General features: G+C 44.2%; 1 protein-coding gene across 2 annotated transcripts in view; it reads right to left on the bottom strand.

The window, feature by feature from the left end:
* Positions 1–23,587, bottom strand: part of DAPP1 (dual adaptor of phosphotyrosine and 3-phosphoinositides 1) — a 149,488-nt gene that overhangs the window by 77,932 nt on the left and 47,969 nt on the right. For both annotated transcript variants that reach the window (XM_040328508.1, XM_040328501.1), the window contains exon 2: positions 3,220–3,342. In XM_040328508.1, coding sequence (XP_040184442.1) covers positions 3,220–3,342 — 123 coding nt within the window. The remainder of the gene's footprint in view (positions 1–3,219; positions 3,343–23,587) is intronic.

The following is a 23,587-nucleotide window of genomic DNA, read 5'->3' as shown; positions in this document are numbered from 1 at the left end:
ATGGAAAAAAATGTTTACTCTAAAATATTCAATTTCCATTCTACCAACATTCATTTTAATACATTCAATGTAGTCTTCATTCCTTGTTCCTCATTAAAGATTGGAAAAGAGGGGGAGCATAGGAGTAACTGGTACTTATCACCTTCCTCTTGGGTGTCTTGGGTGGTTCAAGCACACCTTACCTGACATAGCCTACTCAGGAATATGTGGAGCCCTAGGCAAGCATTCACACAGATGCATTTTTAGTGCTTTTTGCAGATTTGCACTGCAGTGCATTTAACATGGTTTCCTATGGAACACGTTCTGTAGTGCAAATCTGCAAAATACAATGTAGCGCCCCCTTACTTTTAGTATGGGCACTACGCTAAAGTTAGTGGGGAATGGGAGAGTTATTTTGCTCGCATTTACAATTTTCTAAATTTGGGCTGCTGTCATTCCGGAACTGTCCTGTAAGTCAGTCTGCACTCCAGGGATGCAATCCCATCCCTGGGCGACAGTTGGCGCTAGAGGGGTTCTGGCAGAGCTGCTTTTCCCCAGCAGCGGGGCTTGCCGGGGGAGAGTATATCTGTGGCGGATGCCATTTTGTGTGATTCTTCACGGGTTCCAGGTGCGGCACCCGACCCAACGGACCCCGGCGATGGCCTTCCAGGCCGGGGTCGCATGCTACGCGGAGCTACATGTTCCTGATAGGGGCCTCAGTGACTTACTGGGTTCCCAACTCCACTGAGGAGATCCCAGGCTGTGTGCCATTCCATGGGGGGTCGGCTTGAGGAGAACCTCGGAGGCAGGTTGTCCAACAGGGCTTGAACAAAACCATTGGGGGATATGGTGCCCGGGACATTGACCGGTACACTTCAACTGTCACCCGGTGACCCTAACTTAATCTACTGGGAGGATTCGCTCAATTCGTTCACCTTATTCAAGTGTTAGGCCTGTGGCAGAGGCCCTAGAGCCAGGCCTGTGGCAGAGGTGTGTTCCTCCCAGCAATCTAAAGTGACACTTCGACTGCCAGGCTTGTGGCAGAAGTCTGTCTGGAGGCACTTCACTCACTCAGGCTAGATTTGCGACAAACTGTATCTACTACTATTGTACTACTGAGAGCAGGATTGCTCTTTCTCATATCCAGGCCTGATACTGCAAGGTTCTCTCTCTCGCTTCATCAACCTTCTTGCTCTACCTCATGTTGATGTTGGCCATGTTGGGCCTGGAAATAAAGCATTTGAAAACCTTTATTCATTTACTGGACATTCGCTCACTACTCTACTCATCAACTACACCCCTAGACAACACTGAAAGGCAACTTAATATGCCGATCCCAACAACAACCAGCGGCTCCTGAGGGGGTAGCGCTACAACAAAAAGCACTAAAAATGCATAGGTGTGAATCCAGCCTTAGGCCTTGTTCACACCTGAGCGATTTTCTGCTTAAAGCTCTTAAACCCTCAACAAGCCAAAACCCATTCATTTCAATGGCTCTTATCTGAGCATTCCGTTGCCTGAATCAAAACGCCTGAAACTCAAAAAAGTACATGAGCTTCTTTGGCAGATTACAAATGTTTTTGGCCCCATTGGCTTCAATAGAAATGCCTGACCTGACCAGCGTTTTATGAGCGTTTTCTGCTTAAATAGCAGCTCTCCACCCCTAATTTCTCCACACTCTCCTCCCCCTTGTGCTTTCTATTGGCCACACAAAAAAACACCTGAAGCTGTAAAAAGCTTGCAATACCCTTTAAATAAAGCTTGTAAAATGCTGCAAAAAAGCTTAACAAAAAAAATCCAGAACAAAGCCAGTACATTTATATGCTCAGGTGTGAATGGATACTCAAGCCGCGTACACAGGTCCATTTTTCATGTCATGGAAAAAAACGTTTTTTCCTCTACGTTATTCCTCTCAAGCCTGCCTTGCATACACACAATCGTGATAAAAAGATGCTCGAGCTAAGCGCGGCGACGTACAACGGCACTATAAAGTGGAAGTTCCATTCGGATGGCGCCACCCTTTGGGCTGATTATGCCAATTTCCCGTCTCATAACTTGCTTCTGAACATGCGTGTTTTTTCCCCGTCGTTAAAGCGTACACATGACCATTTTTCACGATGAGAAAAACGACGACGTGAAAAATGACGAGTAAAAATAGAGCATCTTCTAAATTTTTAATGCCCATTTTTCTCGTCGAAAAAAATGCTCTGGAGCCTACACACGACCGCTTTTAACGTCAAATTAAAAAAATTGGCATTTTTCTCGTTATGAAAAACAGTCGTGTGTACGCGCCAATAGTGTTATAAACTGCTGAAATGGAAATCTCTGTGTGAGAGAGTAGTTATAGGAACAATTTTCCCTATTGCCTGATTTTCCCTCACCTCTTGTTTTGGTGACAACTCTAAATTGTTAGATTTCATCTTGCTACTGTATATGACATTGGTCACCAAGACAAATATAAGGGTGAATCTCCAAGATGTCAGTTATAAATGGTCTAACCCTTCTTTATTCTATCGAAAACCTAAAAAATCTTTAGTAAATGTTCCCTCTCATTCAGCAAATCCTAAGGTGATACCATGAGAAGGTAATTTGTTGGATTGGGATGGCGAATCCATCATGCATTTTAAACTTTTCAAAGTTATAAGATCATGTACCACAATGTGCTTGTTACAAATCCTTCTGTGTGCCCTCCAATCTTTGTTGCTAAGGGTTCATCATGTCTGCTCCTAGAGGAAGGGTCTAGCCCCGTAGTCAAAGTTCAACCCACTCCGTCCCCTTTTTGAAATAGGAGAGAGCATTCTCATGGACAGAGGGAATAGAGTCTGGAAAATGAAGACATTACTAACAAGGTACAACAAGGATCAGAGTGGCACACAAAGACTTAACTAAAGGGTATAAACCTACGAAATCACTTCTTGTCATGGCAGTCACTTTAGAACAACGACACTTATCATGCAAAAAGCAGCAGCTTGCTGCCAATATTGGAAAAATTGAAATTTATGGCTCTAGGTCACTTTTTGTCTCTATTTAAAGTGCAGTGCCTAGCCTCCTCCTTCTCCCCTGTGCTTCTGATATACAGTATAGTAGTGGTTGTCGAACTGGCAGGAAACAAGCCCAGTGATTGACAGGTTGAAGCTGAGTAAATGCTAAAATGCACATTTCTTACTTAAATGCATGCCAACTACTATTATACCTATTCAACCTCACTGAGGCATATAAAAGCATTTCAAATGTACCTACCTTACTGATAATGAGTACACATTGGCCTTCGAGTCACTTTTCCTCAACAGATAACTGCCATCCTGTCCATTGGTAAGCAAAATAGCTTCTGCTGAATGTCGGGTCAGATTCTCATGAAACCACCTAACAAACATAAAAAAGAGGTCCTGTTAGAAGTACAATAGAAAACACATCCAGCTATACATAATATACAACCCAATATTATCTACAGACATGTTACCTAATTATGAAGATGATGAGACATAGGCTAAGAATGATGCTAGTAACACTAGAATGTTTTTAATTGGAAACCGTATGTCTTTTTGCGGTGTTGCGCACCAGGAAGCTTTGTTGGTCAATTGCGAAACATTTCACTGCAGTATCAGCAGATTTCAACATGCTGATTCTTTACATCTCCAAACCAAAAAATACAGTGACTTTTATAATTTAATACAACAGAAAATAATGGACGTTAAGTGACCCATAGGACAATGGCGTATTCGAAAAAAAATATCACCCTTTTGACAGCTTTGACTCTTCTCTGATTTTTAAGGTTTATCAATTTAAATGGAACCATGACCGCCACCATATCAGAATGGTCTATTGGAGCTGCAATAATTAAGATAAAAGTGCTCTAGATTTAGCACCGAATGCAGTGTCATTTCCTAATTAACTAAACATCAGAGACTTCTAATCATGTAGCTGAGATACCATCCTGCTTAGGTTTCCTAGAGGTTTAACATACCTATGCTGAACTTTTGTCATGAGCCTGTCAAGGACTTACTACAGGACATTAGAATAATTGAGGACATTTCTGGCGGCATTTTGATACCCAAGGAGCATTAAAAAAAAGCGTAGTGATCATGGAGGACTCAGAACTCAAAGAGGCAAATCATACAACAAGCTGGGGGATTTAACTATACTTTGGACCATTATTACATTAGGCTCAGTTCACAGAGCTAACACACTAGGATACAGATTTCCAAAAACAGTAACCGCTATTTTTAGCAGTGTCCAATGAGAGTTGAAAATTACAATGACGTGACTAAAATAAAGATTCTCATCTTTGTGGTAAAGCAGAACGAAACCCTCCTATTCTTTACAGTTGAAGATGGTTCCAACACTTCGGTTTAGATCTGCAGTTGTTGTGGGTCTCTACATGATCAGCTAGGACACCAGCCATTTGAGGGTTTGCTTGCGAGCTGAAATAAGCACACTGGCAACTGTGACATAAGAAATGTCTTAAAGCAGAACTAAACACTCCCATCTTTCACAGCCAAGTAAGCTGCAATCTTAGCCTTTGTTTTAATGGGTATTTGCCATTGTGCTGTAAAATGTGATCAGTTATGACACTGGCCATTTAATGGCTTGACAGTTAAGGTTGAGAGCACAAGCAATTGTGACAGCATTGGCGGCTGGTGCTTAAACAACCCCCCCCCCCCACTCGCACTACCACCACCCCCCTCGGGAGATGGACAGAAAGGTGTCCTCACCTTAGGAGATGATGAGGATCGAGGACGAGGGGTAGGGCTGCTGCTCCTCTCTTCAGCCGAGGGAAGAGCCAGAGATTCTCCTCCCAGCCGAACAGACATTGCTTCTCCTCCTGGCCCAACAGAAAGTGGGTCCTGAGAGCCGATTGGATGGGAGCCCTAAACAATCAGCTCTCAGGACTCGCTTCCTGATTGGATGGAAGGAGAATCAGGAAGACCATAGGGAATATGAATTCGCTATTGGCACACAACTGTGCTCAGGAAACAGTGCTATGGGTTCCTATTTTTTAAGTCTATGAAATTATACATTTTTATAGTCTATTTATGGGGGGAAATGATCAATATGTATAAATACATAAGTGGTCCATATAGTGAACTTGGTGTTGAGTCATTCACATTAAGGTCATCACAGAGGACAAGGGGGCACTCTTTACGTCTAGAGGAAAAGAGATTTGATCTCCAAATACAGAAAGGTTTCTTCACAGTAAGAGCTGTGAAAATGTGGAGTAGGATTCCCTCAAGAGCTGGTTCTGGCCAGCTCAGTAGATTGTTTTAAAAAAGGCCTGGATATTTTCCTACATTTACATAATATAACTGGATACTAACATTTATAGTTAAAGTTGATCAAGAGAATATCTGATTGCCTCTCGAGCGATCAGGAAGGAATTTTTTCCCCCGCTGGAGCAAATTGGATCATGCTTTGCTGTTTTTTTTTGCCTTCCTCTGGATCAATTGTGGTTATAGGATTTTGTATACAAGATTGTATGATTTCCCCCCTTTTATTGGTTGAACTAGATGGACTTTTTTCAACCAGACTAACTATATGGCAGACTTGATCTGTCTAGATCTCTTATCTAAATAGTAATATTCATTTTGGTTCAACTGAAGCCCTGTACACATGATCGGTTTGTCTGATGAAAACAAACCGATCGTGTGTGGGCCCCATCGGTTTGTTTTCCATCGGTGAAAAAAAATAGAACATGTTTTAAAATGTTCCTATGGATAAAAAAATCGATATAAAAAACGATTGTCTGTGTGGAAGTCCATCAATAAAAAATCCAAGCATGTTCAGAATCAAGTCGACGCATGCTCGGAAGCATTGAACTTAATTTTTCTCAGCACGTCGTAGTGTTTTACGTCAACGCGTTGGACACGGTCGGATTTGTGAGCGATGGTGTGTAGGCAAGACTGATGAAAGTCAGCTTCATTGGATATCCGACGAAAAAATCCAGTGGATTAGATTCCATCAGATAGCTGATCGTGTGTACAGGGCTTTACTCTCCAATAAAGGGTCTTTGATGCTGACATACTATGCAGCACTTTACAAATTACACAGAACAATTCAAAGCTGTCCCCTCACTCAGATGCTTATTAACCTGCCAGTATAGTCTCCAGTGAAAATCCAGGAACCAAACAGAACCCAGATAAACACAGGAAAAACATACAACCTACTATACAATAGTGTCCTTTAATATTTAATGCCAGTTAAGACCAGTACTAAGGCCCCGTACACACGATAGAATCTATCCGCAGATAAATCCCAGCAAATGGGTTTCTGCGGATAGATCCTATGGTGTGTACACGCCAGCGGATCTGTTTCCGCGGAGAAATCTCCTCTGGGATGGATTCCAGCAGATCGAATATTTGTTGTGCTGCACAACATATCCATCTGCTGGAATCCATTCCAACGGATGGATCCGCTCGTCTGTACAGACTTACCGGATCCATTCGTCCAAAGGGATTCCCCGCACGCGTCGTAATGATTTGACGCATGCGTGGAATTCCTTATATGACAGCGTCGCGCCCGTCGCCGCGTCATAATCGCGGCGACGGCGCGACACGTCATCGGCAGAGGATTTCCGCGCGGATTTCAATGGGATGGTGTGTACACTCCATCCCATCGAAATCAGCGGATATCTTTGAGAGGATTTATCCGTGGAAACGGTCCGCTGGACCGTATCTGCGGATAAATCCTCTCGTGTGTATGGGGCCTTAGCCATTTTACTACATTCTAAAAAGTACCTATGCACCATAAATTTCACCACATGACCTGGCTGTTCACTGCCAAATATTTATGTGAGGAACAATAGAAGCATACGCACACACCAAGACATCATATACTATAAAGGTGTTATCAAATGCCTAGATTTGCCTTTAAACCCATCTTGATACCAAAGTGGATTTCCTGCAACCTTTATAAGATTATTGGCACAGGTCTCGCTGACCAGATAAAGGTCTGTGTGCATAGACACATTTACGAAAGGCTAAATAGGCTGCTTATTTTGCAAGGGAAGTTGCACTCTGCAAAGGAATTATCCTTTAGAGCTTAGTGAATGAGATGAAGCTGTGCTGACTTCCACCATTAAATCACGTTCAAGCTAAATTCTTTTCAATTTTCCTTGCACGTGTGGATATTCTTTCTAAAGTGATGCCTCACTACATTCAGTGACGTTGTGGTGACTGCAATGCTACAATCATGTGCATTCAAAAAAAAAAAAAAAAAACTATTTGAATATTTTCGTGCAAAGTGAAATCTCACTGCAATTAAAAAAAGCGAAGTCAATTTTTTTTTGCAAAGTAAACATACTCTACTTCTTTAGCAAGTCAGCTTAAATAGACAGCACTTACATCAGCTACCAGTGGCGGTTGATGCTCAATATCCCTCTAATCTAATCCCTCAATGTCCCTCTAACCCAGTGGGCGCGGGACCCATGGATTAGAGGGACAGGCCGTCACTGTTACCAGTACTGACAAATTTCACACATTTTCCTAATTTGATGGTGCAGGTGCATCAAGACTTTCCAGACAGCGTATGATATTATAGAATACTACATCTCATTTGGAAAACAGCTGGTATTAAAGTAAAGTAATAATGGAAACAAAACCAGCTTTAACTATGTGCACGTTTTCCTTCCTCTTTTCATTTTAGATTTCAGTTATTATTAACTCATTCAGTAATACAGTTTAAGCTGTGTGTGCATTGATACATGGCATACAAGAGTTAATAGCTAGGTATATGGGAGTGGTATATGGAAAAAAAAAGATAATTTTCTAGGATTAAAGTGTTTTCTATTATATTAAAGTGAAGCTCCAGGCACACAAAAAAAAAATGTTCATTTAAATGAACAATGTATTGCCCAATAGCCCCAAAATATAAACCCACTCTGTTTGCACCATATGCCTTTGCAAACCCATTGATTACCTTGTAAAAGATGCAGTGACATCATCACTGTGCTGCACATAGGCTGTGCAAAGAACAGAGCCCCCTAGGAGTGACCCAAAAGACCCCCTACAGGCTTCATAAAGAAAACTACATGAGGAGGCTGGATACAAGACCAGTCACCCTACAGGAAGAGGCTGGATACAAGACCAGTCACCCTACAGGAAGAGGCTGGATACAAGACCAGTCACCCTACAGGAAGAGGCTGGATACAAGACCAGTCACCCTACATGAGGAGGCTGGATACAAGACCAGTCACCCTACAGCAGGAGGGTAGATACAAGATCAGAGAAGAATATATGCAAAAAATGCAGAGTGAAGTACGCCGCATTACTTCAATTGTGACCTCTTACGATTTGGACCTTTCCCCAGCTCAATTCCTCCTACATCACTCACCTCTACCACATCAAAGCTATCAGAAATCATTGGCCATGCATATGATCAATGCAGTGAAACAATGCATCCCGATACACTGAGTTTCTCCCCACACCCACTCAATCAAAGGAATGGCTTAAAAGAATCCATAAAGTAGCTGAGATGGAAGAAGTAATCCACATAGCACAAGACAAATTAAAAAGGACTTGCTGGACACATTTTCAGTCGATTTCAGAATTTTCCCAATTAATTAATTCTTCCATCTCATTTCAGGACAGTCATATCCTATGGTTTGACTGCCGCTATTAGGACTACTCACAAATAAACATTAAGTTCCCAACCTGTAGACCCTCACCCCATACTGGCTGTCCACCTTCATCTTTTACTCACACTCCCAACGGAGTCGCATGTATATTATAATACATGGGAGGGAAGTTTATTTTATTTTTATCTACCCTCCTTTACTGCTTTCTCCACCCCTTTCTCTTTTCTCGTGTCACACCAACCATGTATACTTTGCATTAACCACAATCTCACACCCAACTACAGTCCATTCCCACCCTAATTTTCCATAAGACTTCCTTCACAGTTTATTGAATATTTTTGTTAAGCGTTAAATCACATAAGTATCAAAACGCTACCCGACGACGTGACCAGGTGCCATTCGCCGTACATACAACAACAATAAAATCACAAACATCAAAACCGTAAAAAAAAAAAAAAAAAAAAAAAAACATTAAAAAACAATAACATAAATCAAATAATAATAAAAAAAAACAGTAAAATAATAAAAAAGCCCAGAGAAGAAAAAAAAAAAACTCTATCAGCCCTTCAGTTTCCACCCCCTGACCCACAGTCATCTACCCAGCCTCAGTCCACAGAAGGGTTTTCAGTCCCCTCCTGAACTGGAGCAGGTTTGAGGTCTGCCTAAGAGCCAACGGCAGGAGGTTTCACTCTCTAGGTCCCAACCTCGAGAGTTGGGTTTATTTAGTCCCCCCAATCTATTCCAAAGGACTTATTAGCACCCTGAGAATCACACGCTAATAATCTTACCTTTGTAGCCAACGTTGACAAACTTTTAAGAGGCTCTGGCTCTCCTAACGCTACCACACTCTGAGGTTACTATGTTTATGGCCCAAAAGTCTACATTGACCTCCGCCCTCTCACCATGGCCTTGGTTAAATCGCATGTCCGCATGTAGTTCTCGGTTTTAGATTCAGATCTCTTACCACATGAGACAAGACCATTTTCATCCTAAAATACATTTGCAAGAAAATGCTGAACGCCTTATAGTCCCTGGGATTTTTTAGGAGGTCGATATACAAAGTTAACACAAATATATAAAATAGATGTAAAAGTTTTTTGCTTATGATTACATGCCTACAGCACAATTTACTGTATTGGAGTACAAGAGCTGCCTATGTATGAAGGACACTAGGAGTCAGAAGCAACCTGCATCCTATCAACAATGGTTGCAATAGCTGCTTGCATCCTAGCAACAATGGATGCTAGATGTCCATTAAGACCTGTGTCCTAACAATGAAGGACTCTCAGCAGCAGGAGCTGCCAGCATCCTAGTGACAAAGTATGCTAGGCAAAAATAGCTGTCTGCATCCTAGCAACAAAGGATGCTAGACAACAATGGCCACCTGCATCCCAACAACCAATAGTCTGCATTAAAAGGGGTTGTAAAGGTACAATTTTATTTCCTAAATAGCTTCCCTTACCTTAGTGCAGTCCTCCTTCACTTACCTCATCCTTTGATTTTGCTTTTAAATGTCCTTATTTCTTCTGAGAAATCCTCACTTCCTGTTTTTCTGTCTGTAACTCCACACAGTAATGCAAGGCTTTCTCCCTTGTGTGGAGTGTCATGCTCGCCCCTCCTTTGGACTACAGTAGAGTCAGGACGCTCTCTACGTTGCAGATAGAGAAAGGAGTTGTGTGTTAGTGGGCATCCTGACTTTCCTGTAGTCCAAGGGAGGGGGCGAGCACGACACTCCACACCAGGGAGAAAGCCTCGCATTACTGTGTGGAGTTACAGACAGATGAACAGGAAGTGAGGATTTCTCAGAAGAAATAAGGACATTTAAAAGCAAAATGGAAGGATGAGGTAAGTGAAGGAGGACTGCACTAAGGTAAAGGAAGCTATTTAGGAAAAAAAAAAAATTGTACCTTTACAAACCCTTTAACTCTGTACACTTGTGCACATGTAAATACTACATAAACATTACACGTTTGGACAACCTAAAATGCAGGCCAGTGTTCTAACACTCGTGTGCCCATGTGCCCTAATAATGCGTTCTTATTCTCCTGTAACACTAAATAACCAAAAAGCCAGGTTAGCATTGTGCAATACTATACCCTAATCAGTTCACAGTTCCAATTTTGTGAATTGATATACAGGGAAGGTGCAGCACTTGAACTGAGAGTTTTCTGACCACATAGCTGGTCCAAACATGTTTTATTTATTTTTTGAGCTTGGTCACTACAATGGAATTGAGGATGTAGAAACACTTTAGCAAATGTTGTTCTACTAGGGGAATTACATTCAGTTAACCTCTGCAGGTGCTACAGAGCTGGGGAGGGGGATGTGGTTCAATTCTCAGGAGTTTTATTTCTTCACTTTTGCTAAACAAAACTAGCACTATTCTTGTGAAGATTTTATATTACTTTACTGCCTGCATTGGAAGTCTTTCTGATGTGCATTTCATTAATTCATGTTTATCAGCCTTGCCCTTTAATAGTGCAGAGTTGCGCATTCTTTCCTCTATTGTGTATAGGAACCCAAGTATCATAACCCATGTAACACACATTTTGCATGAATTGTTAGAAGTGTTAACATGAGTTCTGAGATCTTCTGACACCTGATGTGTCTCTGCTTATTCAGGCTATTAACTATAAAAGGTATTTTAATTTATGTCACCCAGGGTGCCCTATATTTCCCAGAGTCAGAGGTTTTAAATTGAATTGGCAGTGCACATTTATAAGAAGAAAACAATGGGTTGGGGAGCAGACTGTGTGGTTCCTCTTGATGTTCCAACAAGACCCTAGACCAGGCATGCAGCCTGCGTGGCCAAGGGAGGGAAGCGAGTTTGTGGTTCGCCCTTCCTGTACTATACCAGGACACATTCCTTTTAACATATCTGAAAGGGGAAGGGGCAGAAAAAGCATCCCCCTTGTACCCTTATCCCAATGTTGAGGAACAAAGGCCTCTTCCCCACCTCCATGTGCCTCAAAACGTAGGTAGGGCTTATGGTGCAATCTGGAAGCGCACTTTTTCATAAGAGGACTACTAGATATCCACCCCCCCCCTCCCACCAGTGGAGTGAGTATAGGGGCACATTAGTATCTCTTACCCATTCCCACAAAAATTTGAACATAAATTTAAAAATTACCACAGAATTTATAACTCTGACCATCTTTAAAAATTAAAAGAGAAGTAAAGGATTTTTTTTTTGCACATTCATACCTTACCTAGGTGGATGCAGCATCTGTTCCTCCGCACCTCTACACTAAGAACCGAGCGATCAAACACCGCAGATCACTCGGTTTTCAGACAGCTGCCGACAGTCGGTCAAAGATCTCTGCTCTTCTCCCTGCTCACTCATTGGAGTGCTGAGCTGTGGAGGAGGAGCGGCCATCTTAGGCTCTCAGCAGCTCGCTGAGAGGCTGAGCCGGGTGTCAGTCCATGCCCCTGGCAGATCCAGACTCCATGGTCGGGATGACACGGTGCCCCTGGACTGACATTGGTGACGTCAGCAGAGAGGGGACTTCAGTCCCCTCTCTGCTAAAAACAGGTCACAGAAGTGCAAAACGTTGGCACCTTTCACACTAGTGCGGTGGGTGTGCCAGCTGATTTTTAGCGGTGCTTTACCGTCAATTTTGCGGCGCTATTCGGCCGATAGTGGGGCGCTTTTAACACCCGCTAGTAGCCGTAAAAGGATTAAAACCAACCGCCAAGAGCTGCTGTAGCAGTGCTTTGCATACACACCGCTCCAAAGATGCTGCTAGCAGGACTTTTTTACCGTCCTGCTAGCGCAGGGCTTTCAGATTGGAGAGACAGCAGCGGCTCTTTCAGGGTGCTTTGCAAGCGCTATTTTTAGCATTATAGCGCTTGCAAAGCGCCTCAGTGTGAAAGGGGTCTAATTGCACTCCTGTGATCCATAGGAGAAGTACAGCCAAACAAGCTTTGGCTATATTTCTCCTTTAAGTCCAGCCTCAATCATGGTGCCCATCAATGTATCAGTCTATCACAGTGTCCAGTGAGGATTCGATGTGATACAAACAAAAAAAGGTGACAATTTTTTATATTTTCTGCTATAAAACATTCCCAATAATAAAAAAATGTAATCTAATTTCTTCATCAATTTAGGCCAATATGTGTTCTGCTACATATTTTTGGTAAAAAAATAAAATAAGGAGTATACTGATTGGTTTGAGCAAAAGTTAGAGTCCAAAAACTATGAGATATATTTAGGGATTTTTCATTTTTTCTTATTCTTTTTACTAGTAATGGCGGTGATCAGTGATTTTTAGTGGGACGGACAAACTGGACACCAAGTGACACTTTTTGGGAACCAGTGACACCAATACTGTAATCAGTGCTAAAAAAAATTCACTGTTACAGTATAAATTAAACTGTCAGGGAAGGGCTTAACATCAGGGGCAATCAAGTGTGTGCCTGGGAGGTGCCAACTGTGTGGGGGATGGATTCACTGGAGGAAAAGAGAGATCGTGTTTCAGCTTAGCTGAAACGCAAGATCTCTCTTTTCCTCTCTGACAGATCAGCGGTTTGCCTCGTTTACACACTGCTGCTCCATCTCTCCACAGAATGATCAGTGGGTCCACCCGCTAACTCGGTCCCGCTATGTCCAATCACAGTGGAAGCTGTGCTCCGGAGGAGCGTGCACGCCCTCTACATGCGTGCACAAAATCACAAACAGGTACATGATTTTGTGCAGCCTGGCCGCCCTGCTGCAGTATATATGCGGTGGACTGTACAGAAGTGGTTAAAGTGAATTTTTTCCAAAACAGCTGCGCAAATACCATGTGACATAAAAAATTGCAACGATCGCCATTTTATTCCCTTAGGTCTCTGACTGTTAAGGAAAAAAATGGTATAATGTTTGGGATTATAAGTACATTTTCTTATAAAAAATACTTAAACTTGTAAAATGTCAGAAAAAGCCGCCGATTTACCTTCCACAATCTGGCAGACATTTACGTTTTTCTAGTTTTGGAACCCTATCGCTGCTCCTGAAGAAAAGGAGTCACCACAAATAGAGTTTGAACATTCATTGTAGCCAAATGAACAGTAGGTCTGTTAAAATCCTTTCTTTATTGCAATGTCACCGTATGTTCTTGATTGGTGGTTTAATATGGGAATGACCTCTAACAAGAGAAGACAGATGGACACATGCTGAAAGTCTTCTGTGGCATAGCTTTCACAGCTTAGCCAGTTCATTTGAATGTGGTTTAATAGCACTTTGTGCAGAGGCCTGTAACCAATATACAAGCTCACTTTGTACTTACTCTAGGACGTGGCTTATCCTGTGCTGACAGATGGAAACTGCAAACACTTTTAGTATGGTAACACACTCCAGTTTACTTCTCCACTAGTTCTATTTAATATTTATACAGATTTACTCACATTGTGTACTTTTTAGTTATCAAAATGCGTACATTTTAAATATAAAAGTTATACAGTATGCGCTTGACTTACTAAAGGCAAATATACTGTGGACTTTGCAAGTGCAGTTACTCCAGAGTTTCATAAATGAGATGAAGCTCTGCTGAATTCCATCATCCAATCATTTATGCAAGCAAATGCTGTTTTTTTCAATTTGATTGGGTACTCTTTGCAAAGTGAGGCTTCGCCCCATTTACTGTATCTAAAGCTTTGCAGAAATCAGCTGGTGGCTACACAAGTAGTAACTACCGTATTTATCGGCGTATACCGTGCACTTTTTTGCCCTTAAAATCAGGGCAAAATCGTGGGTGCGCGATATACGCCAATACTCGCTTCCCGCGCTGTGTTTGAACGCGGCCGCCGACATATACCGAGCGCAGTACACTCGGCCATGCTCGGCTCCCCTCGCGGTTATGCGAGAGGAGCCGAGCGTGCCCGAGTGTACTGCGCTCGGTATATGTCGGCGGCGGCGTTCAAACAGCGCGGGGATCGGCTCAGAGACCAGCGCGGGAGAAGGACACCACAAAGGCCGCAGACGGACGCCGGACCGGACAAGGCCGCCAAAGGAACGCCGGGCAAGACACCAAAACAGTAAGTAATAAAAAATAAAAAAAAATCAGGAATTTCACGTCCAGATTAGGGGTGCGCGCAATAGGCCGATAAATACGGTAATTAATAATTTGCATAGTCATACAAGATTATGCATAAGGGTACTTCGGCACAATATTTTTAGTGTAGCTTATGCCCCTATTTAACTTAAAAAGTGTAACTTTGAGCAAGATAAAAAAAAAAAAACATCTATGATGCAGAAGCATCAACACATCAGTGTTTGTACGTCTGAGTCTTCTTGTAACACAGTTATACCTGTTGATCCTGTGTGTAGATCTGCTTTTCCTCATTCTTTAACTGAGTGACACTGAAATCAAACAGCAGAGCTGTCACTCTGTGGGCAGGGTAGTGTTACATAGGCATGTGATTATAAATGGACTTTAAAGAGTAACTCCACTTTTTTTTTTTTTTTTTACTCAACAAAACACAAACACACACACATTCCCCTTGGGGTGATGTATATTCATTACAAGGATTTTAACAAAACTTTGTAGCAGACTCCAACCTGTTTCTGCTTTGAAGAAAGGATGCACGGGCATTCAGGGCCATGCAGACGCATTGATTTCACATTGGGAGCAGTGACTGTGTCTGTGCAGCGGCTGCTTCCCAACTGACTGCCTGCATGGGGATACACGGAACACCTGTGTATGCCGCTGCGAGTAAACACGGGGCACAGATTCATACACCAAAAGAGGCATATGTCCTTTAAATACTGATTCTTGAATGGGAGGGTCTCCATAGATCAGTGGTCTCCAAACTGCGGCCCAAGAGCCGGATGCGGCCCTTTGCTTGCCTTTATCCGGCCCTTGGGGAAGTATCCCTCCCACTGATACAAGACACTATTCTGACATCTGACACCAACAGTGGAGCACCATTTCTCCCACTGACACGACTAATGAGGCACTATTCCTCCCTATGATACAAACAATGGGGCATTATTTCTCCCCCTAAAACCATATGTTAAGTCCCACTGATGCCAGGAAAATTTCCACCCCCCGCTTGCCAAAGTCCGGCCCTTTAAGAGTCTGAAGGACAATAAACCGGCCCTTTGTTTAGAATGTTTGGAGACCCCTGCCATAGATTATAATTAGCTGATGCGCTTGCAGCGTTCTAATTAAAAAAAAATATATATAAATATATATATATATATATATATATATATATATATATAATAATAAAAAAATAAAATCGCTGTGTCTGCATCCCTTTATAATGAACCCTTATGCCACGTACACACGATCGGTTCATCTGACGAAAACGGACGATGAATTTTTTCATCAGATATCCGATTAAGCTGACTTTCATCAGTCATGCCTACACACCATCAGTTAAAAATATGTTTGTGTCAGAAGGCATGACGTAAAACACAACGACGTGCTGAGAAAAATGAAGTTCAATGCTTCCGAGCATGCGTCGACTTGATTCTGAGCATGCGTGGATTTTGCTCCGATGGAGTTCTACACAGACGATCGGAATTTCCTATCATTTTCTTTCCATCGGAAAAATTTAAAACATGTTCTATTTTTTTACACCGATGGAAATAAGTCCGATGGGGCCTACACACGATCGTTTTTTCATTGGAAAAAACGATTGTGTGGTACACACCATTGGAGTCTGCAAAAGACTTGAGACTGAGGCGGAGGTTTCTAAGTATACAGCCAGAGCTACAATGGAATGGTTTAGATCATCAGACGAACCGATCGTGTGTACAGGGCATTAGGGATTATGAATGAATGACATTTTTGTTACAGAAGATGCCTAAAATATGACATATTAGTGCAGACTTCTGGGAAAAAAAGTAAGCCAATCACACAAATCAGGAAATTACATTTCCGGGGAAGTTCTGTACACCAGCTATGTACAGAAGGCCTCCAGGTTGCCTCCATATTGCATTGAATTTTACAGAAAAGTACAACGCTGCAGATTGAAAAGGAAAGGCAGTTTTAACCGACATTAAATTACAATAATGATTGTGTAGCTAAAATATTATCGACATAATTATTATGAACCTTGAAGAGAGGTGCCTTTAGGACCTGAACTTCCACATGGTACCCCAGCACTTGTCTCCCTTTTATTTACAGGGAAATGCTCATGCCGGCCAAGTGCATGTTTTAGAGCATTTGATAAAACCATAATTGAAAATCTGGCAAATCTTTTCATCATATATCCATCAATTAAGGTTTATTAAAACAACTTGAACCAATGTAACCAGATGACTATGCCTGGAGTTCAGCTTTAATTCCCCTTCCCCAGTTGCCTGTGCTAAAATTCCCTTAGGTTCCTGCTCCCCTCAGAAAATCTAAATATGGTAGAAGAGAGGGGGGAAGAGTGGGAAGAGCAGAACTTCCTCTTTTAGGTAGTTCCTCTTTAACTAGAGATTTATTTTGTTCTGTTATTTTATAAGTGGTCATGGATGTGTTTATTTTTTTATTTTGTGGTCATTTTTTTGTGATCTCTTCAAGTATACGATACTGTATAATAAAAGACAAAATAGATGAGTTCTTGCTGGAAAAAAACGATTTAACCACTTAAGGACCACCTAACGCCGATATACATCGAGCACGCGACCCGGTCCGAAGCTCCGTGGCCGCGGGACCCGATCGCCGCCGGTGTCCCGCGATCGGTCACAGGAGCTGAAGAACGGGGAGAGGTGTGTAAACGCACCTTCCCCGTTCTTCACAGTGGCAGTGTCATTGATCGTCTGTTCCCTGATATAGGGAAAGACGATCAATGATGTCACACGTCCAGCCCCATCCCCCTACAGTTAGAAACACATATGAGGTCACACTTAACCCCTACAGCGCCACCTAGTGGTTAACTCCTAAACTGCAATTGTCATTTTCCCGTGAACACGTCCCCTTTGAGATGAAACGTTGGGCAAGCGACCTTCTGACGTCACCGCGTTACCCGCCGAACACGGGCAGAACGAGGAGGAGCTGGCCGGCTCGATACTTTTATGCTTCTAACATTGGATATCTTTGTAAGTGCGCATTTTTAAGTTTTATATTAAATGCATCTTGGATTTTACACTATGCGAGTCCTTCTCGCTTATATGGCACATCGATATACACACTGAATGAGAATACCTACAATAAGGCTTTTTCTGGTGGAAATGCGTTTTTGGAGTTATCAGCTTACATGCGATTGTGACCTTTTTAGCTGGTAAGAGGCAGCAATTACTTTTGGTGGAGGTGCCTTTCTATTCTCACATTTCCTGGATGTTGTGGATTTCTCACTTGAAGATTACAATTTGAACACATTTATGTGGATGGATTGTTCATCTTTGGACTTTTAGTGATTTCACCTGTCACTGGGTTATTATATATTTACATATGTTTATATAGTCACTCCTTTTTTATGGAGAGTGTCTCAGCACAATTATAGCACTCATTATTGATTTAATTTGTATTCGTTTATAGGTCACCCTATATCAGTTTTCACTTTATTAGAGCAGCTTTTTATTTTCTTGTATGTCATTCTTGTGTCAAAATTGTCGATGTGTCCGCCATAATGTCGCAGTCACAAAAAAAAAAAAAAAAAAAAAAAATCGCTGATCGCCGCCATTAGTAGTAAAAAAAAAAAATATTAATAAAAATGCCATAAAAACTATCCCCTATTTTGTAAACGCTATACATTTTGCGCAAACCAATCGTTAAATGCTTATTGTGATTTTTTTTTTTTTTTTTTCTCAAACAAAGGTTTTTTATTGAGCATGTATAAAATGAATACAGTTTACATTCTCCAGAGCTTTTTAGAAAATTGAAAATTGCATGGGAGAGTACACATAAAAACAAAACAGTGTATTACAGTCAGATCCACAACACCTTGTAAGGATTCCAGGAGACAATTCCTTCCCTATCCCTTCCGAGGCCCGTAAGGACGTCCCCTATTCAGCCGGCAGCGGCCTTAGAACAGTCTGTCATACACCAAGTCTATTGGGGCCAACCCAGGAACATCCAGCCACTTTGCCCATAACTTTTCATATTTGCTGCTCGACCCTCGTTTCTGATATACCACCTTCTCTAATCTAAGAGTGACTCCCATTTGTGTAATCCATTCCTGCACTGTTGGGGGTTCAGTGTCCTTCCAGTGTCTTAGTATCATCAGGCGGGCCTGGAACAGAGCCCTGCCTATAGCCTGTCTAGGGATAGCCTCTGCCAGGATACCCTCCGTGATCCCCAGAAGACAGACCTTGGGATCCAAAGGGACTTGGGCCTGAAAGGCCTTATTAATCGAATCCACCACCCCCGACCAGTACAAGTGGAGCTTCGGGCATCGCCACAGAAGGTGAATGAGGTCACCATGGTCCCTGCAGCATCTAGTACAGCAGGGGTCCACCTCCAGTCCCATCCGCGCCAGCCGGGCCGGCGTATAGTGTACCCGTAGAAGGATGTAAAGTTGTGATAGTCTATGTGCCACGTTCAGGGAGCAGGCGGGGATCGCCTGCAAGGCCTCTTCCCACTGCTCATCCTCAAACGCACCCACATCCCGTTCCCACTGCGCCACCGCCTTATGCGGGGCACCCGGTAGGAAGAGGTTTAGCAGCATAGCGTAGCAGTTGGATATAAAACCCTTATATGTGGACACGTCTAATAAGTAATTAAATACCGGGGCTACATTCAACGCCCATATGTCATCCTCCTGCTGTGCATCGAATGCATGTTTAAGTTGTAGGTAATAAAATTGCATGGACGCAGGGAGTTGAAAGTCCTCCCTGAGTTCTGCAAAAGGTCTCAGCCTGCCCGCCCTTACTATGTGTGACATTGCGGATATGCCATGCCTTTTCCATCTCGATCCGTACGGTATCTTAGCTATCTCTCGGTAGTGTAGGTTGTCCCATATGGGGCTGTATTTTGTGAACCCTGTCACGCCTTGCATCATCCTAATCTTGTTCCAGACCTTTTGCATGAGGACATATGTGGGAAACCGTCTGTTGGATTTCGCATACTGCAATGCTTCCAATCCCTCCGCCACCTCCGCCCCGGTCGTGAACCTGAGCAGGCGAACCGAAGAGTCCTTCAGGTTCAGCTGGAGGTCCCTTTGGGGGGCAGACACTCTCGCAATATGCTGCGCCTGGGAGGCTAAATAATAGAGCCAGGGGTTGGGCAATGCCAATCCGCCGGCCTCCTTTGGACATTGCAGTTGTTCCAATTTGACCCTGGGAGGCTTTGCTAACCAGATTAATGAGCGGAAGAGGGAATTAATAATTCTAAATTTTTTCAGAGGGATGACCATCGGGGAGTTATGCAATATGTATAGCAGTTGTGGCATAAGAATCATTTTTATTAGATTCACCCTCCCAACCAGTGACAGTTTAAGTTTGCTCCACACCTTGACCCGGTCCCTACAGCGATTGATCAGCGGGGTAAGGTTGAGTTTAATGTAGTCTAGTGGGCATGCCGTGACTTGGATACCCAGGTACCGAAAAGATTCAGAGACCGGGATATCTTGTATATTATTCACGGGCGGGATAGATCGTCGATCAAGCAGTAGCAAGGAGGACTTGGTCCAGTTAATAGTCAGGCCCGAGTAAACGCCGAACCGTCGGACCACCGTCATGGCCTGCGTCAACGACCCGGCCGTGTCCCCTAGAAGCAGCATGGTATCGTCAGCATACATCATAATTTTCTCGTGCAGGTCTCCAAAATGGAATCCCTGAATCAAAGGGTCTGCCCGAATCATGACCGCAAGAGGTTCAATGGCCAGGGCAAAGAGGAGAGGCGACAATGGGCACCCCTGCCTCGTGCCCCTGTGCAAGTCAAAAGTGCGCGACACCCTACCACCCTCCCTTATCGCCGCCACCGGGGAAGAGTATAGGAGTCGGACCCAGGAAATTAAGCCCTCTCCAAACCCAAATTTTCGCATCACCGCCCAAAGATACTCCCATTCAACACTATCAAACGCTTTGTGTGCGTCAAGAGATAGTAGGGCTCTGTCTCCCATGTTGTCCGCCTGAGATTGCATATTGAGAAAGAGTCTCCTCAAGTTTATCGCCGTCGACTTCTGCGGCATAAACCCCGACTGGTCAGAATGAATAATATTAGAAATGGCACCATTCAGCCTGACCGCCAGGACCTTGGCGAGAATCTTTACATCGTTCTGCAATAGGGAAATCGGTCTGTAGGATCCCGGGTCAAGCGGGTCTTTGTCGGGTTTGAGGATCAAGACAATGTTTGCCCTGGTCATCGACTTGGGGAGAGTGCCCACCTCCCTTGCGGCATTAAATACCCTCAAGAGGTGTGGGAGCATCAGTTCCCCGTATTGTTTGTATACCTCCGCAGGGAGGCCATCATCTCCAGGGGCCTTTGAATTAGGGAAAAGGCTAGTCGCCATCTGCAGCTCACCCAGAGTCAGAGGTGCTTCCAGCATCTCCCTATCAGAGGTCGACAGTTGCGGTAACAGGACAGGTTCCAGATAATCCCCCAACGAGTCCAAGGAGTATGTGCCCCTGGACTCATAGAGGGAGGAGTAAAACCCGACCAGCTCCCCCAGGACCTGGTCCGGGGAGTTCGTCACCCCCCCACCTGAGGCGCGTAGCGCTCCTATGGAGGGAGACATCTGCTGGGCATGGGCAATGGTGGCTAGCATACGGCCCGTGTGTTCACCCTCCTCATAGTAAGCTGCCTTTTGGAAAAAGCGTTTCCTCTCTGCTCCCGAGGTCGTGACCCGGTACAGGGCATCCTGCGCCGACAACCACGCCTCCCTGTTTGAGTCCGAAGGGTCTGTAATAAATTTGGCCTCAAGGTTTTCCGCCATTCGTTCTACCCCTTCCCTAAGTGCATTTGTCTGCCCCTTAACGGCCTGGATCTCAGTGATAAACAAGCCCCTCAGGACAGCCTTGAAGGCCTCCCAAGTGACCGCCACATCATTAGTGTCTGCATGTAAGCGCCAGTATTCCTCAATGCGGGCCTCAATGTGCTCGTGTGATGGGAAAAGGCTCAACCAGAAGGCATTCAACTTCCACGGGGCCTTGGCCACCATCGAAGGGGGACGCACCTCCAGGGACACTATCAACGGGGAGTGATCGGATACACTTCTCAAACCGTACCTCATTTCTGAAATATATTTCTCTGCATTGTGTGAGCACAGACATAAATCAATCCTAGACAGGGATGAATAAGTTTTAGAAAAGCATGAAAATTGTTTATCCCCTGGGTGTCTAGCTCTCCAGGGGTCTCCCCACCCCACCTCCTCCGCTAATTTCCTAAGAGCCGTCCGGCGGGTCCCCCTCCCGTCCCCGCCCGGTGGATGTTTATCCACCAGAGGGTCCATGTAACAGTTGAAATCCCCGAAGGCATACAATGGCACCTCCGGGAATCCCACCTGGAACTGAACCAGAGCCCTCAGTACCTGGTTGTTATAAGGGGGGGGTACATACACAAAAGCAAGAATACATTTGAAATCAAACAACTTGCACATAATAAAGACATAACGACCATCAGCATCAACCTCAGCCTGTAATTCCTCATAGTCCAATGAGCTATGTATCAGCACACTCACCCCCCTAGAATACGAGGTGTGAGTGGAGTGATACGCCCTCCCCACCCACCGGTATCCCATGCAGGACACAGAGTCAGGGGTCAGATGAGTCTCCTGAAGGGCACAAATAGCAGGCAGCTGTTTTCTCATCAGGGACGAGACCATAGTTCTTTTCAACGGGTCTTGCAGTCCCCTAACATTCCATGACAATACAGTTACCTTCGCCATCAGGGGGGTCGTTGCATGTCACCGGACTGGGTAAAAACTCCAACATTACCGCCTCCCACCACCCCCTTATTAGAAAAAGATGGGTCGCCCCTCCGGGCTGGCAATTGAAACAGGCTGACATGCCAGGTGCAGAGGGAAAGGCTTGACCTCCCATGAGAAAAAAAAGAGAAAAGTGAAAATAAGACAAAAAAAGCTCTGGAGTAATTTGAAGCAACGTAGAGAGCAAAGATAGACATCCGTGCATCCGGGCACTTCGCTAATTTCTTCCGCTGCAGGCCAACCGCCTGGAAAGGGTGCGTGCCCCCCTGCTCCCAGGGCCTTTGCAAACTCAAACTGTGGGGTGCCAACGGGCAGCCCCTAAAACCGTGGGACAACAGGTCCCTGTGACCTTCCAGGTAAGCAGCACCAGTGGCCGCCGCCACTGCTCTCCTCAGTACTGGGTGCAACAATAACAGTGTTTCCGAACTCGCATTTCAGAGCAACAGAGAAAAGGATATTGTGTGTTTCCGGCAGAGCCCTCATCCAAGGGACAACTTTGGTAAATCGTGTGCTAATGTGAGCAAGTATCAGTCCTCTTCCGCATGGGGCCTCCTAACCTGTCGTAGTGCCCCTTCGTTAGCATCCAGCCAGTCCGAGGCGTCAGCAGGGTGTTCAAAAAAGTGAGCCTGACCATTCAAAATGACTCTGAGTCTCGCAGGGTATAACATGGCATAAGGGGCCTGCACCTTCTGCAGGCGTTTCTTTATTTCTGTGAACCGGGCACGGCTTTTCTGTACCGCCGCAGAGAAGTCCGGATAGAATGAGACCCGGGTACCGTTAAACTGGACATTCTTCTTTTCCCTAGCCAGCCGCAGTATAATTTCTCTGTCCCTGTAATTCAGCAGGCGGGCCAGGATCGGGCGGGGGGGGTTGCCCGGCGGGAGAGGCCTAGTTGGCACCCTGTGGGCTCTCTCAACCGCATACAAGTGAGTAAAAGAGTCCTTGCCGAACACCTCGGCCATCCACTGCTCCACAAACTGTGTGGGGTCACGGCCCTCCACCTTTTCTGGCAGTCCGACTATGCGAACATTATTGCGTCTGAGACGGTTCTCAAAATCCTCTGCGCGCATATCAACCGCTCTGGCCAGTCTCGAGGTGTTCTGGGTTTCCCTAATCAATGGGGGCATTCTGTCTTCCAGGTCACTGATCCTTCCCTCCACAGCCGTGGTCCTCTCCCTCATTTTCTGTATGTCATGTCTGATCAGGCCTACCTCCTCCTCCAAACTTCCAAATCTGAGCCGCAGTCCATTTACAGAGGCT

This window comes from Rana temporaria, chromosome 1, assembly GCF_905171775.1.
Source record: "Rana temporaria chromosome 1, aRanTem1.1, whole genome shotgun sequence".
NCBI classification, from domain to species: domain Eukaryota; kingdom Metazoa; phylum Chordata; class Amphibia; order Anura; family Ranidae; genus Rana; species Rana temporaria.
This window is presented reverse-complemented; position numbering and strand designations above follow the sequence as displayed.